Raw genomic sequence first — 17031 nt, 5'->3', positions numbered from 1 at the left:
CCAAATTCTAGATTTTCGAAGTAACAGCCAGTTATCTTTCGTAGATTGTTTTTTGTGTTTTCTTTTGGTAAGTGTAAAGGAGTCCCAAGACGAGAAACTTTGAGAACAGCCATTCTACTTGTAGTAGTCAAGTTTATTTTGCGGTCAAAGTGGTAGGAAGGTTGGTAATGACCTTTACCATAGGCAGCAAGCCCTGGTTCCCCCTGGAGGAACATGGCTTGCCTGCCTCCTGGGACCTGGGCTGGGAGCCAATGATGGATGTCAGTGGCTAACTTGTGTCCTTCGCTCCTTCTTCCCTCCCAGAAGATATATTAAAGTCCTTTCCTGTGCCTTCAAAATGTGACTCGATGTGGACCTAGCGTGATTACAGATGTCATTAGGTTGGATTCCTTTAGGGCGGGACCTAATCCCATAAGACCCTTCTACAGGATCTGCACGCAGGGAGAAGGGGAAGAGGAGGCAAGGCCAGGCGAGGCTCCAACCTACAACGAAACAGCACAGATTGCCAGCAAGCTCCAGGAGCTAAGGCAGAGGCCTGCAGCCTGCTCCTGCTCCGCAGTCTTCGAAAGAAGGACATGCTGGCCTCAGACCGCATCCTCCGAAGCTGGGAGGCGATGCGTGGTCATTGTGTGAGCCTCCCAGATCGCCCCAGGCGGAGACACATTTTGCTGTTGTCGTTTATGTCTACCTTTGGCTGCTTGAGCCACAAGCATCCAAATGCCTGTCACCCTGCTGTCTGCCCACAATAGACATTTCCACAGTTTCTTCCCTCTCTTTTTGAATTATTAAGTACTGTATTGTTCTGACAATGGCGATATCAGAGTGGTTAAAATTACATAAAGTCAGGTAAAGAGTATGTTTCTTTTTGATAATGGCACTACTTCCTCCACTCTCTCCCAGTTTTCCCCTCTCATCCCACCCGCAAGTTGTAGAGTTCATTCCCAACGTAGTGTCTAGTGAGTACCACAGCTGTGTGTCTTCTCCCTTCATTTTCCTTCATGCTTCTTCTGTCCCCTTTACTTTTCTTGTTCACAGGATAGGACAAGATCTTTAGTTTATAGATAATTTTTTTTTTTTTGGCCACCAGCACCATAGCAGAGTTCATGCCTGCTTAGACCTCGGCTTCCTGGCCCGAGCCTGCGTGTGCCCCTTGGTGGAACACATTGTCGCGTGCACTTGCACTTACCAGGAGTGGCTCAGATCACTTTCAGCAGCCCTGGCACAGGCACGGATGCAGCCTCCACTTTCTCCATGTGGCAATCGCCATCCAGAGCAGCGAGCTCACCCGGCGGGGAAGGAGAGCAGGCTGGCTCTTATACACACTGAAGGGGAACATAAGGTCTTAAAGTACAAATCCAGAAGAACCGGATTTGGCTCCATGTAACAGAAAACCCCAGTCAGGGTGGCTGTACTAAGAGAATGGAGAAAGAGGTTATCTTGGTTCTCCTAGGGCCCACATGGCTTCCTACTGTGCCCCGTTTCATCCAGCTTCCTCTGTGGAGACCTGAAGCTGGAGGCAGCATCACTATTCAGTGGCCTGGAACCTTGAATTCTTTGTCTGTTACGCTCCCTGGGTGTTCTGCCCAAAGCTGGCAGGCAGGAGGCGAAGCGCTAGCAGCTATTGTGTAAACACAATAGTGAGGACTCCTGCTCAGGATGCGAGGCGAGCAGAGGTCCTGGAACACTCTCCACCGTGTCTCAAGTTGGATAATGACCTCCGTAAAGACAGAGACAGAGAGAGAAGGAGACAGACAGAGAGAGACAGAGAAAAGTGGAGATGATAAGAAAAAAAGAAAGCTAGAATCCCAAGAAGGTGGGGGTAGCAAATAAGGGCCTGGTTGGTTGGAGTGACCCACGTGTTAAATATGGTTAAATATTAATTTAGCTTCTTTCATATAAGAGGGCAAGATTGCCAGCAGGGAGAGCCAGGTAGATTCTGTGGAAATTGCTAATCAGTGTAGGGGGAGTAGCCAGGAGCCCTGTGCCCTAGGGACTGTCCACCATTCACTCCTGTCCCTTCAACTCCCTCCAGGATGCCTTGTCTCCTTCCTGCCATTCACAGAGTCCCTGCAGGCCTTGTCTTCTTAGCGCTCTGGGGCACAGTTTCAGGTGGCAAGCTCCTGGTGGTCCCTCAGGATGGCAGCCACTGGCTTAGTATGAAGGATATAGTGGAGCATCTGAGTGTCAGGGGGCATGACATCACAGTCCTGGTGCCTGAAGTAAATTTGCTGTTGAAAGAATCCCAGTACTACACAAGAAAAGTCTATCCAGTGCCCTATGCGGAGGAGGAGCTGGAGAACCGTTTCCGCCTCTTTGGGAATCGCCACTTTGACCATCGGTGGCTGCTGACCGCTGCTCAGACCGAGTACAGAAACAACATGCTTCTCGGCGACATGTTCTTCGTCAACTGTCAGGGCCTCCTGAAGGACTCTGCCAGCCTGAAGTTCCTCCGGGAGAGCAAGTTCGATGCTCTGTTCACAGACCCGGCCCTGCCCTGTGGCGTGATCCTTGCGGAGTACCTGGGCCTGCCCTCGGTGTACCTCTTCAGGGGCTTCCCCTGCTCCCTGGAGCACGCGCTTAGCCAGAGCCCAAACCCCGTGTCCTACATCCCCAGGTGCTACACGACATTCTCAGACCACATGACTTTTCCTCAACGGGTGGTCAACTTCATTGTCAGTTTCATGGAGAGTTACCTGTTTCACTGTCTGTACTCTAAGTACGAAGTCTTAGCGGCCGAAGTCCTCGAGAGAGATGTGCACTTACCTGCCTTACATCAGCATGCAGTGTGGCTCTTACGATACGACTTTGTGCTTGAGCACCCAAGGCCAGTCATGCCCAACATGGTCTTCATTGGAGGGATCAACTGCGAGAAGACTGGGGCCCTGAGTCAGGTGGGTGGCATCACTTGCTTTAATTGCCCTGCTTCTCCGTGAGCAGGTGTGATTGGTACAGGCTGTTCCTTTCTCTCACTTGGCTCTTCCAGCCTTCTCTCACCTGGGAGGCTCATCAGAAGAAAGGAGCGCTGGAGGGAGGAGGATGCCTGAGCCTGAGCCCAGGCATTGGGGTGACGCAGGGCTTGTGCTCAGCAACAGGAAACTCACTGGCTAGGTGATCTGAGCAGTCACAGAGCTGTTGAATGAGCTTTAGGATGTTCCAGTCCAAGAAGTGAAATCTTGACCACGAGAGGACAGGTCCAGGTTAAAAGTCATTTTTTCATGTTTGTCCCCTGTTCCCTGTGTCCTAAGCCCAGAGATCAGCAAGCAGAGGCCAGAGGCCCACTTCAGCCCAGCTAGGAGCTTTGTGGTTTAGAGGCTTAGGCAGAATCCGCTACTGTGGAGCTACTTTACATAGTTTTAAAGGGACTTAGTCACAGTAACAAAGGATAGCTGATGGAGATGGATGTGGCCTGTGAAACCTTATCACTAAGATGCAGGTTTCTCTCAGCCCTCCTGATGTGTAGGACCCAGAGTTGCTTTGGAAAATAATGATTGATGAGGTGTTTTATTTTAAATTTCAAGATCATATGCCTTTGAAGGATTTTACGTTCTACCTTTTTTTTTTTTTTTTGTCTTTTCTTTTTTGGTACTGGGGATCGAACCCAGGATGTTTTTCTTGCTAGGCAAGCGCTTTGCCACTGAGCTACATCCCAGCCCTGCTTTGAAGGATTTTAGTCATTTCTTTCATGCCAAAATTTTCGTGTGTTTATGTGAGTGTCTGTGTGTGTGTGTGTGCATGTGTATGTGTGTGCAGGCCTTTGTTTTGCACACAATAATTGTACAAGGAGGTTTATAAGGAGGTGCAAGTCTTTGTGTGGACCAAGGTATTCCTTTCCCCTGGGTCAATATGCACGCAGGAGTGTTTACATTGTGTTTTAGGTGTGAGCTGAGCTTTTCCTACAACTCGCAGTTGTATTCAAGGAGGCATATTATACGTGTTATACTTATTCCAAATACCTATGTCCTATTGCAACCCCCATCAAGTGTCATCTTACCCATGTGTCATCGCTAAGTGCAATCAGTCCTAGCAGTACAGTCGTAGTCTCATGAGCACAGTTGTAACGCACATTTCTTTAATTTGCATTTCCTTAATGACTAATGATATTCAGCATATTACAATTTTTATTATTTAAAGTAGTTGTACAAAGGAGTTGCCATTTAACAAAACAATTTATAAATACGATATGTCCTGACCAGTTCACCCCTTTGAACATTCTCACTCACACCTCCAGTCCTCACCGCTTCCCTCGCTGTTCTTCATTTTGTGGGATCTGCAGTACCTTGGATTCTTATCTTCATTTTCCCCTTCTCTTCATTCATCTGCCCCTTTCCCCTTGAGCCTCCCACAACTGCTTCCTAATATTCTACTTTGCTGAATTTTGATTTTGGCTGTCTTAGGAATCACGCTCGTCTCCAGAATTTTCCTTCTTAACGCACTTTTCATGTGAAGGCCTCAAACAGGTCCGATACCGTGAGTGTTGTGATTGGATGACCTGGGACCAGGGCTGGAGAGCTTGAGCTTGCCCACCACACGTGAGGCCCCGGGGCTCAGGCCTCGACAGTCCCCTTCCCGCCCTCTGGCAAAGTTAGCTGTCTGTCCTGTGGTTTCACCTCAATCGATGACTTATAAAAGAAGATCCAGGCTATATATGGTATACATATATGTAAAGTCAGTACTCAGGAGGCTGAGGCAAAAGGTTTAGGATTTCCAGATCCGCCTGGGCTACATGGTAAAACCCCATCTTAAAAGAGTGGGAGAAGAGGACTGGCAATATGGCCTAGTGGCAAGAGTGTTCGCCTCCTATACAAGAAGCCCTGGGTTCCATTCCCCAGCACCACATATATAGAAAATGGCCAGAAGTGGTGCTGTGGCTCAAGTGGCAGAGTGCTAGCCTTGAGCAAAAAGAAGCCAGGGACAGTGCTCAGGCCCTGAGTTCAAGGCCCAGGACTGGCAAAAAAAAAAAAAAAAAGAGAGAGAGTGGGAGAAGAACAGGAGAGAGAAAGGAAAAGGCGTGCAGCATGAAAGGAGGGAAGAGAGAGAGAGAGAAGTTATATCATGGATTATAAAATAAAGCTTTGATGTACAGCTTCCAAAATACACTCACTCCACTTGGCAAACCCAAAATGCCAAGTCATTCTTATGAGGCAGTTTTAAACCATTGCTTGGCTCAGCACAATGTTTACAGTGCCTTTGGCATTTGGCCTCACTTTCAAAGTCCGCTGTTTACTTAATGACTGGTTTCCTTGGAGAACGGCGGAGGCGAGCAGCGTTCCGGGGGGGTGAGCCCCCTCTAGTGGGGCAAAGTGCCGGCTCAGCTTGTGCGTCCATTGCGTACTTGACAGCAGCGTTCAGAAACCTAGAAGAAACTAAGTGATTCAATTTTCAGAAATGTTTTAATGTAGTTTTTTTTTTTTGAAATGCCTTTGAGCATTCTCTCTTTATTATAAATCACATATGGTTGAATTTACTCACTTCCAACTTTTCAGTCTCCTCCAGAGACACCCTTTACCTATTACTGGTCACTCTTCATGTCTCCCTACCTTAGCCCTGGGCAGCCCTCAAGGTCCTTTCTGACCCCAGGCTTGTACATCCTGCATAGTTTGTATAAATTGAGTTTTATAATATACATATATTTTTTATATATAAATATATATATATATATTTTTTTGGCCAGTCCTGGGGCTTGGACTCAGGGCCTGAGCACTGTCCCTGGCTTCTTTTTTGCTCAAGGCTACCACTCTGCCACTTGAGCCACAGCGCCACTTCTGGCCATTTTCTGTATATGTGGTGCTGGGGAATTGAATCCAGGGCCTCATGTATAGGAGGCGAGCACTCTTGCCACTAGGCCATATCCCCAGCCCGAGTTTTATAATATGAAAAATCTATGTCTACATGATTAGTATGTTTTATTTTATAGTTTGTCTGCGTGGTAGCATGCATTACTAGTTAATTTTCTTTATGCCGATCCTGGGGCTCACAGGCATGTGCTATGCCAAAGGAATCACTGGGAACTGTGTAGTAACCCTGCAAAGTTTAGGCTATTGCACAAAAGCAGCCAGGTGTAGTTTCACATCGGCTCCGTTTAATTTTCAGTTGCAGTAGTTGCTTAGAAGCAAATGGCCACTGGAATCTCATATGGGCTGGGTACGCGGTCCTGAAGGTATCTAGGCTGGCTGATGGCTATAAGGAAATAGGGCAAGATTTCCTTCCTTTTTTTCTGTTCCTTGCCTTTTTACTTTTATTTTCTCTTCCTTTTTTCCATCCTTTCTTTCCTCCTTCTCTTCTTCCCTGCTTCCCTCTTTCATTCCCTCCTTCCTTTCTTTTTTTACTACATACCTGTAACCACAGCTACTCGGGAGGTAGAGGCAGCCGATGGTGAGGGGGAGCACTAGCAAGATCTAATCTCAAACACAAAAATGAAACAAAAAAAAACCCACAAAAGGGGTGGAGACATAGCTTAAGTGGTAGAATGCTTACAAGCATGAAGTCCTGGGTTCAATACCAAGTCACACACACACACACACACACACACACACACACACACACACACACCACAAACACCAGCATACAAAAGAAAAATTAGATAAAAGTCTTTTTCTGTTAGTGTGTCTTAGAATATACAGGTCATTGTATGGTAGATTTTTTTTGCCTTTTAACTCTCAGGAAACAGATTTTATTCTTTTGGAAATATGTTTTTTTTTAAATTTCTGACAAATAGCCAAATTAGGAAATACGTTTTATTCCTTTGGCATTACCTGCATGTTTTCAGCACATGCTATTAAAATAAAAAATACAGCAGTAGAGAGATAAAGGGTAAAAAGGCAAACTATTGCGATAGCAATACTTACAAAACCAATTTGTGTAAACCAACTGTACAACCCATCGGGGAGGAGGGAAGTGGGGAGGGGGAAAACGAGGGGGGGAACGAGGGAGGAGGTAACAAGTTAGATAAATGTACTTGCCTTACATATGACACTGTAACCCCTCTGTACTTCACTTTGACGAAAAAAACACAGAAGTATTGTTGATGGGCAATGACTCTTTAAAGAGCAAAGGTTTTAAATTTTCATAAAGCCCCACTTAATGAATTTTCATAGCTTTTTTTTTTTCTTTTGGTGTCCTGAGAGATCTTTAAAGGCTTAAAGATTTGACTCCAGGTGTTCTTAGACATGTGTGATGTGCGGTCAAGCGCCAAGGGATGGGTTTCGGTCAGGAGTGCTCGCCGGCTCGCCTGTGTCTACCTCCAGGGTGCTGAGCGGACACAGGCATTTTGCTGGCACGAGGGGGATGTTTTACACCCACAGCAGAGAATCGTCCTGTAGAGCCCAGGGTCCTCTCCACTCCCGGGCCAACCGTCAAAAGGGGCTCAGTAGGATGGGCCCTGATCCACATGACCTCACGAGAAAGGAAATTTTGGCCACAAAAACAGACAGTGCAGAGGAAAGACACATTGGGAGAGGGTGGCCATGCAGCTAGCACTTCCAAGGCCGTTCTAGCCCTGGCTAAACTGCAGCTGAGAGAGTTCAGGACTGGACCCTCCCCGGAGGCGTGGAGGGGGCACGGCCAGGCCGCACCCTGCTGTACCCTGGCCCCCAGAACGCACAGAACTGTCTGTTATCCGAGCCCCTCTTCCCCCAGCTCTGGGTTCTTTCTTACTGTGGCCTCAGGAAACCAGTTTCCCCTGTCACCTTTCAGCCACTTCCTTAGGGCTCTGGCTCTCTCCAAACCTCGTTCCCTCCTCAGCATAGGGTCACAAAGCATTTAACAGTGAGCCTTAGGGGCTCAATGAGTTGCCAAGTGTGCTAGATCTCACCTTAAGCCAAAAGCCAGAAGTGTAGAAAACTCACGGGGGGGGGGGGTGGAACCTCATCCTTCCCCTGTGTAGTTTTTACTCTGGTGGCTCTCTGGTGTAGTTGGAGACCTTAAACTTAGTTTTACTGATTAAAATTTAGGAGACAGTAGCTTATGCCTGTAATCTTAACTCCTCAGGAGGCTGAGATCTGAGGACTGTAGTTTGAAGCCAGTCTGGACAGGAGAGTCTGTGAGACTTTAATCTCCAGTGAACTTCCAAACACTCAGAAGTGGAGTTGTGGCTCAAGTGTTACAGCGCTACTAGCCTTGAGCACAAAATCTCAGGGACAGTGCCCAGGCCCTGGGTTCAAGACCCAGGACACTCTCTCTCTCTCTCTCTCTCTCTCTCTCTCTCTCTCTCTCTCTCTCTCTCTCTCTCACACACACACACACACACATACACACACACACCAAATTGGGGGAGACTTTGTAACTATTGCCGAAGGGTTAGTACTGGTCAGACAGGAGCAATGCATCTATTATCAGACACCTAAAGTTCTTCTAGATGTACTTTAAGATTCTTTTTTTTTTTCATACTAAAAGCCCCAGTGAGATGATGTTAGGTCTGGAAATCAGGTCAGTTTGTTAGGCATGTTATGACATTGACTTGTTTTCTGTGTACATCTTCATGATTGTAGTCTAGACTGAAGTGTCTGATTGAGAACAGCGGACGCCATGCCCATGACCTAGCCTACAAGTAAATGTCTCTTCAGACTTGGCCGATGGCACCTGTGAGAGGCTGGTCTGTGTCCACACGGAACCTCACAGGGGCATAGCTGTGAGTGTTACTCTGGTATACAGAGCAGCGCATGCTTCCTTTGACATCCTGTGGATGTCCCCTGCATTCACGCATACTCGGGAGAGAATCCTGAGTGTGGGCTGGGGTGGGGGCCACAGGAACGGGAACTTGCTGCCTCTCCCACGGGACACGGTGTTTGGAAGCTTCCCTTGCCAAGCGCCATAGCAGCTGCTATATCAGCAACCACAGATGCCAGCTGTTTTCTCCATCAGCAGTTCACACACTCTCTCACTTAGAAGCAAGAGAATCAGGATTCTGGACTCCTAAGCTCGTAAAAAAAAAAAAGTTTAAACTCAAAGGCTCCCTGTACCGAAGCAGCTGGGGCCACACAGAAAACATTCTTGGCAACCACACCCTTGCCCAGTGGGGGAATCTGTTATCAGAGCAGATCTGTAATGGCAGCGGCTTCTTTCTGAAGAACCCACCTGTGGCTGGATGAAATAGGCAGAAAGACACAGATGCGGTGAGATCGCAGGCTAGAGAACAGTAGGGAACCTTTCTACTGTAATCCTAGGGCAATGTGATCAAGAGGTGGCAGCAATCTGCTGAATTCATTTGAGAGAAACTTCCTGGGGGCAGGAAAATCATCCTGGGTTTGTGAGCTGTGTCCATGGTTAAGGATTTGCCTTACGAGGGCCCCCTGTGGGATTCCTTCATCTTGAAGTCTAAACACAAGGCCTCACATCCCTATCTGGACTTGATGGAGGGAAGCCCTCCCACAGACCTGAGGAAATAGCCAAAAGCCAACACGAGTGTCCACCTTGGTGCCCAAACAGACTGGAGTCCTCAGCATGGAGGAGAAGGGACGTTCAGACTGGACCAGTTCAAAGAGCAGCCTCTGGCTCCCTCTGGTCCAGAAGCGAGCAGCCTGGGGAAGCAGGGCACTTTCTGAACCCACTGTGTGTCACTGCATAGGCTGGCTGTGATATTGGTGACTCCCATGCAGTGGATGAAGAATCCTCAGCAGGCCTGTCAGTAGGATCAGAGTGTCACTTCTTTGGCCGCTACTCCCATACTTCACAGCAGCAGCCAAGGCCAGAAACACCCTGGGTTCAGTACAGATCTCCCACGGCAGCAGATGAACCACTGGTAGTGAAAGTTGGTGCTGAGGTGTTCTGTGTTTTGTGATGTACAGAATGCTATGTGCAAATGGGAGGGGAGAGTTTAAACAGTTTCCTAATAGGGTTGCATTGTGTGACGAATACCTGAGAGAGTCAAGTTAAAGGAGGAAAGGCTCACGCTGCCTCCAGTATTCAGTATTGGTTGGCTCTGTTGCTCTTTGACCTGTGATAGTGCAGAAACATCATGGCAGAGCAGGCATGGAGGAGGCTAGAGAGCCGGTCACCTCATGGCAGCCAGGAGACAGACACGGAGAAGAGCACGTCGAGGACAAGGTGGAACCTCCAAAGGTCCACATCCAGTTACCTGCTTTCTCCAACTATGTCCCATCTGCTAGTGGCTCATTCAGGTAGGAAGTGATCATGGATTCGTCCATTCATAGGAGTATTGTCCTCAGGACCCAAACACACTCAAGAACTTGTGTAGGGTGGAGTTGAAGTCATCAGTTTCATGAATTGGTTTGGGAGATCCTTTACATCTAACCCGTGGCAAGAAGCACCCAGCAGGGAGGTGACACTGGAGACCAAAGCATCTACCATTTCTCACAGCTCTGTGGCCCCCTGTGTTGGCAGAGCAGAGACAAAATGCAATTGGTGCTGACAGCCATGTTGGGGGGGGGGGGGTTGGATGACAAATGAGCGGTGAACTAAGATGGTCTCAGGGGCAGCTGGAGAGGCTGTGTTTTCCAGAAGAGGAGATGAGATCGATTTCTCTTTGGGAGTGAGAAAGAGGTCAGAAATGAAAAGCTATCATTCTGCAATGATTAACTTAGGTAGGGCAAAAGTCTCTCTAATGGTGATTATTTCTGAACGTTGTCCCGGTGGGCTCAAGATAAAGGAACGAATGTAGGAAGCGCTGCTACAGGGCCCGGGGTGAGAAGTCAGCTGCGGAAGGCTTCACACGAGATGGCCACAGGCCTGCAGGTGCTCCTTCGAGGGCTCGCACGTCTGCTCTGCTTGCTGTGGGCCCTGCCCCGGGCGGAAGGCGGGAAGGTGCTGGTGTTGCCCATGGAGGGCAGCCACTGGCTGAGCATGCAGGACCTGGTGCAGGAGCTGCACGCCCGGGGCCACCAGGCGGTGGTCGTGGCCCCCGAGGTGAATTTGTTCATCAGAGAACAGGAATTCTTTACTCTGCAAACCTATGCCATTCCATATTCCAGGCAAGTGTACAAGCAACACGTGCTGGGCCACCTGAAAATGTTCTTGGAGACAGAAAGTACTCTGAATAAACTCTGGAAAGCCGTGGGAGGTTTACAAAATCTATCTGCTTTGTATGAAAGGTCTTGTACTGGGCTACTTTATAATAAGACGCTTCAGAGACATCTGAATTCCAGTTCCTTCGATGTGGCTATAACAGACCCTGTTTACCCCTGTGGAGCAGTGCTGGCTAAGTACCTGAGTATTCCGGCTGTGTTTTTTCTGCGTGCTATTCCCTGTGGCCTAGACTTTGAGGCTACACAGTGTCCAAACCCTTCCTCATATGTTCCTGTGTTATTAACAGAGAATTCAGACCACATGACCTTCCTGCAGAGGGTCAAGAACTGGCTCTACCCTCTGCCTCTGAACTTTCTTTGCTATTTTATTACGTCTCCTTATGCAAGGCTCGCCTCTGAGCTCCTGCAGAGAGAGGTGTCCTTGCTGGATGTTTTCAGCCACGCTTCCATGTGGCTGTTCAGAGGGGACTTTGTGTTGGACTACCCCAGACCCATCATGCCCAACATGGTCTTCATCGGGGGCATCAACTGTGCCAACCAGAAGCCACTCTCGCAGGTCTGTATTTGTTTCTTGATTCAATTCAAGTTTTAGGAACAATAACTTTTAAGGCAGTCTATTCTCATATGCTCTCCTCCTCTCGTCTTTCCAGAGAGTTCTTTCTAATAGTCTTTGGTGACTTAAATGCTATAGGTGTTCATAGTCTTGTGGTTGAGATCTGCAGTGGCCACTAAGAGGCCAAGGGAGTGTGATGGGCATCTGCTGACTTCTCTATGATTTCGGCCCCTGTTGTCACTGTATTTGATTCTGGTACCTTGGGTATTGTATATGTTTGCCTCAGTTAGGGAAAGGAAGAGGAACATCAAAATCGTGAAACACGGGCTGGGAATATGGCCCAGTGGCAAGAGTGTTCACCTCGTATACATGAAGCCCTGGGTTCGATTCCCAAGCACCACAAATATATAGAAAATGGCCAGAGGTGGCACTGTGGCTCAAGTGGCAGAGTGCTAGCCTTGAGCAAAAAGAAGCCAGGGACAGTGCTCAGGCCCTGAGTCCAAGGCCCAGGACTGGCCAAAACAAAAACAAACAAACAAACAAAAAATTGTGAGACAAAGGATAAAATGTGAACCAATGCAACAGCAATACTTACAAGACAGTATGTTGTAAACTATAAAACTCGGGCGGGGGGATGTAATTGGGGAGGAGGGAAGATGGGAGAAAAATGAGGGAGGAGGTAACAAGTTTGTACTCACTACTTTATGTATGTAATTATAACTCCTCTGTACATCACCTTGACAATAAAATTTTTTTAAAAAATTCAGTCAGGCACCAGTCGCTTATGCGTGTAACCCTAGTCTTTCAGGAGGCTGAAATCTGAGGGTCACAGTCCAAAGCCAGCCCAAACAGGAAGTTGACCTATGGCTCAACTAGTAGAGTGCTAGCTTTGAGCAATAGAACTCAGTGACAGTGAGTTCAAGGGCCATGAGTTCAAGGCCCAGGACTGACAAATAAATAAATAAATGACTCATATTTGATAATTTTGCGTGTTTGTGTGTGTCTGTGTGTGCAGGTCCTGGGGCTTGAATTCAGGGCCTAGACACTGTTCTTGGACATTTTTTGGTCAAGTCTTTGGCTCTATCACTTGAGCTATAGCCCCACCTCTAGCTCTTTTGGTGATTAATTAGAGATAAGAGTCTCATAGACATTCATGCCTGGGATGATTTTGAACTGCAATTGTCATATTTCAACCTCCTGAGTAGTTAGGATTACAGGCATGAACAACCATTACCCAGCTTGATAATTTCACAAGAGAATTCTGCCCAGCCACATACTTATTGTTTATTTTATTCTAGTTAGTCCATTGTCATCTTTTTATGTGGGTGTTTACATCAGCCTCTTGATTTTGGAATCCAGTGACACTTTCCATATTAGCATGTTCTAGCCACTCTTCCAAGTAATAGGATACGTTTTCGGGCTTCAGGGATGAGGATATGTGGATTCTTACGAGGCCATTTGCCTGCACACACACAAGCAGTAAGACTGCAGCTGATCCAGGTATCACTCAGAGATGGAAGGATCTCCTGCTTAGCCCTTGAATAGTTGGGTCTCATTTCTCCTTTACAAATACCCATTCTCTGTGGCTTCTAGTCTAACATCTGTAGCATTCACCTTTCATCTTCCTCACTTTTCTCATCTCCTCCATTTTCCTGTCCTCCAGGAAAACCAATAATGGAAGACGTGTTGTTTGTTTGTTTTTTTTGTTGGTACTGAGGTTTGAACTCTAGGCTATGCACTTGCTAGGCAAGTACACTTGAGCCTCCTCTCCATCACATTTTTTAGCTCATTATGTGTTTGTTTGTGCTGGTGCGGGGGCTTGAACTATGAGCCTGGACACTGTCCCTGAGCTGTTTTGCTCAAGGCTAGTGCTCTACTACTTGGGTCTGACCTCTACTTCTGGCTTTTTGGTGGTTTATTACAGATGAGAGTTTTATGGACTTTACTGCTAGGGCTCTTTTGAAGCTGATCCTCAGGTCTCAATTTCCTGAGTAGCTAGAATTACAGATGTGAACCACTGGCCCTTGGCTAGCTCATTATTATTATTTTGTCAGTCCTGGGGCTTGAACTCTGGGCTTGGGTGCTGTTCCTGAGCACTTCAGCTCAAGTCTAGTGCTCTTCCCCTTGAGCCACAGTGCTACTTCCAATTTTCTGGTGGTTAATTGGAGGGGAGAGTCTCATGAACTTTTCTGTACAGGCATGAGCCACTGCGTTGGGTTAGCTTATTATTTTTAAAGCAAGGTCTCCCTCTCCTTCCCAGGTGCTTGTCTGGACCACAATCTACCTATTTTAAGGTTCCTATCATTTCTGGGATGACAGGCATGTACCACTATTTCCAATTTCCTTCTGTTTAGATGGGGTTCTGTGGAGTTTTCTGCCCGCGCTGTCCTGGTACCATGATCCAAGAAATCTTAGTTTTCTGTGTAGTTTAGGATGACAGATGTATGCCATTGCATTCAGTTATTTTTTTTAATCTCAAAAAACTTTCCATCCTCACTGGTCTGGAACCCTGATCCTCCCGTTCTTAGTCTCCCAAGTAGCTAGGATTACAGGTGTGAGCCATGAGCACCTATGTAGAGGAGCATTCTGGGTCATTAATTTTATTTTGTTATCATTAACCCTGCTCTTGTTTATTATGACCATTTACACAATTCCTCATTTCATTTTTTCAAGTTAGTGACTCTCCCCCATAATTATCTACAAATTCTCTCTTTTTTTTTTAACGCACCAAACTCCGAGGGAAGGAATTTCTATGAAGTTTTAAAAAATACAATTTTATTGTTATTACTGAAGTGTTCTGCAGAGAGGTTACAATTTCATGTCAGGCAATACATTGGACAATGTCACCTTTTCCTTCACTTCCCCCAACTTTCCCTCTCCCATCCCTGCCCACAAGTTGCATAGTGTCTGCTGATGCTCTGAATTTTTATAGCTTAGATATTTCATATGAAGCAGTTTCCTTCACTCTTACATAAATATAAGAAAGTACAACTCGTAAAAACTAGGGGCTCCTGCTTACAGAAGTACATCTTACTAATGCTGAATTTCTATTTAGATAAAGACAGAGAATAGACTCACATATCAGGTCCCCAGAGTAGCAGTGATTAGTAGTAGTAGAGTAGTAGTGATTAACATTGCACTAAAAGGGTTTAAAAGCAATTAAGAGAAGAGGAAGTGACAAAAAACCGCGTTTAGTGAGACAGCCTAGTGAAAAGAGGAAACAGAAATTCATAGACAAATAAGAAGACATAGTTGAGTTATTTTTCCTGGTGGACACGATGATGTTTTCCTTAGTTTGGATATACAAAGGTGGATTCTGAAGGAAGGGTGGGAAGGCTGCCAGTGGATCCACGCCATAGCCCTTGCCAATCAGGAGGCTGAGAGTCAAAGGATTTCCATTTGAAATCAGCCAAGGCAGAAAAATGCACGAGACTCTCTCTGCAAAATAACCAGCTTAAAGCTGGGTTGGAGACACGACTCAAGCAGGAGAATGCAAGCCAAGCAAGCAAGTAAGCAAAACAATTGGTAGGCCCTGAGTTCAGTGCCCGAAATGGCAAAACAAAGAAAGAAGTGAAAGAAAGAGAAGGATGGACAAACTCTACCACAAGGTTTCTTCCAAGTGTTTCCTATTGTGCGAGGGAACCTGAAGTGAAAAGAGCTGTGTGGAACGCTCCAGCCAGAAGCCCTTTGAATCGTTGGGTGCTTCTAAGATGGCCTGTTGTGACTCTTAGCCTGGTGGCAGTGGTTCAGTGGAGGGTGTCTCCTGCAGAAATGTTCATCTCTGTACCAGCAAGTCTCCTCACTCCAGCAAAACTTCCTCAAAGGAAAAACATAGTCACATAGCATCTTTTAACCATGGATTTTCTTTGACCCAAGGCATTTTTCCAAGTTCTAAATTCTTCAAATTAAATGCTTGATCGTTGTTTAAAAGGCAAACTTTGCCTTTGTAGAAGCACCATTCCAAGATATATCAAACCTCATGATTGCATCTGCTCTTAGCTATTAAAAGTAGGCTAAGCTGCTATTGACCCCTGACTTCCAAGGGACCTTGTTTGCCAGACTCTTTGCTTACCATTGAACTCACGTCTGTCCCATCTGGATTGGCCATTTCCACCACACACTGCCATGGAACCACAGGGCCTGTCCTTCTCCCCTAACTCCTGACACCCCTCACTGCTTCAGAGCCCAAACCCACCACAGCAAACCACTCAGTGAATATCTTTCCTGGTGGAGAGTTCCCTGGCCTGTGAGGAAACAAGAGCATCTCTTCACAGCCCAGGAATTAGGCCCTTTTCTGATTCTTTCCATTAATGTAGCACCGTGGAAGCAGCCACCAAGTCCCTCTGTGACTGCTCCTTAGATATGGTTTCTCCAGATGCCCTATGATCAGCGGTAGTGCAAACCCCGTTCCTGCTGGATGGGTGTCCTGCCATGCAGATCAACAGTTAAAGACACTGAAGGTCCTCCAACCCATTCCCATGCAGTCCTAGTGTGTGACACTGCACTCGATTGTGCTCAGACCCCAGGCATTGCCACGTTTCGAGCCTATTTTGGGAACCCTTTTGCTTCCTGTCTAATGTGATCTGCAGAGATAGCTATGAAAACAAGGGACACCTTGTGATGGACTCTCCCAAGGCAACCAGGCCTGCCTCCAAAGGTATTTGTGTGGCACATGGGCTTGGCTAACAGAGGTAACTTCTCAGTTCTGGGAATGGCTCCTTACCCGTTCAACATTCAGGTGAAACATGGCATTTGTGAGGCAACTTTGCTTATATTTACCAATGAGAAGTTGGTGTAGCCTTGCAGAAATTCTATAAATGTAGAACCATGTTAGGGCTGAGTAAAATGCTAGCATGCTGCTGCCCAACCATGTTACCTTGAGGCAATGACTTCAGTATTTTGCCCTCGGTCTTTAGAAAGAACACTGTGCAGAAAGCACTGCTTTCAGCCCAGTGGAATGAATTCTAGAATCCTATCCTGGAGAGGAGAAATGGGTATGGATTAAAGCCACCACATTTGTAGTAGTTTGCTACACCCACCATAAGAAACCAGTAAAACACACTCTCCTATGTTGATTGCTTAAAAATAGCCTAGGCTCACCTAAACATTGGTCAGTGGTTCCTGAATCATTAGCATTTCTATACAACTAATAGCCATCTTTAAACCTGAACTTTCACTAATATATTCATATCTGTCATCACTATGGGATAAAAACTGGAAGCATACTGATTCAGAATATGCTATCCAGCTCATTGTGAAGCAACATGGAAAAAAAGCAAGGTCTAAAGTATTGTGGTGAATGTTTCCTGCTACCATGAGCAATTAATCATTGTGTCCTTGTGAGTTAATCAATAACAATGTATACAGAGATGTTTAGAACTGTTTTCAAGAAAAACAAGTTGAGATCCATTGGCCTCAAAAATCACAACATATAGACTTTGCTGTGAACTGTTCATTATACTCTTTGTGCAGGTGTTTTGAAGTAGAGGTCACTTGCAA

The 17031-nt window shown here is 46.5% G+C and overlaps 2 protein-coding genes across 11 annotated transcripts in view; both read left to right on the top strand.

Annotated features, from left to right (window-relative positions):
* LOC125350169 (UDP-glucuronosyltransferase 1A7) overlaps positions 1 to 17031 on the top strand; it is a 193071-nt gene that overhangs the window by 109758 nt on the left and 66282 nt on the right. For 2 of the 10 annotated variants that reach the window (XM_048344487.1, XM_048344486.1), the window contains exon 3: positions 2718 to 2891. The exons of 7 other annotated variants lie outside the window; for them this stretch is intronic. In XM_048344487.1, coding sequence (XP_048200444.1) covers positions 2718 to 2891 — 174 coding nt within the window. Of the gene's footprint in view, positions 1 to 1999; positions 2892 to 17031 lie in introns of those variants that run through there. One more of the 10 variants, XM_048344489.1, reaches the window with a different exon arrangement.
* Positions 10319 to 11681, top strand: LOC125350172 (UDP-glucuronosyltransferase 1A3-like). The gene has a single exon (XM_048344500.1). It carries the CDS (start codon positions 10672 to 10674, stop codon positions 11569 to 11571), a length of 900 nt encoding a protein of 299 aa, XP_048200457.1. The 5' UTR covers positions 10319 to 10671; the 3' UTR covers positions 11572 to 11681.

This window comes from Perognathus longimembris, chromosome 4, assembly GCF_023159225.1.
Source record: "Perognathus longimembris pacificus isolate PPM17 chromosome 4, ASM2315922v1, whole genome shotgun sequence".
Lineage (NCBI taxonomy): Eukaryota > Metazoa > Chordata > Mammalia > Rodentia > Heteromyidae > Perognathus > Perognathus longimembris.
This window is presented reverse-complemented; position numbering and strand designations above follow the sequence as displayed.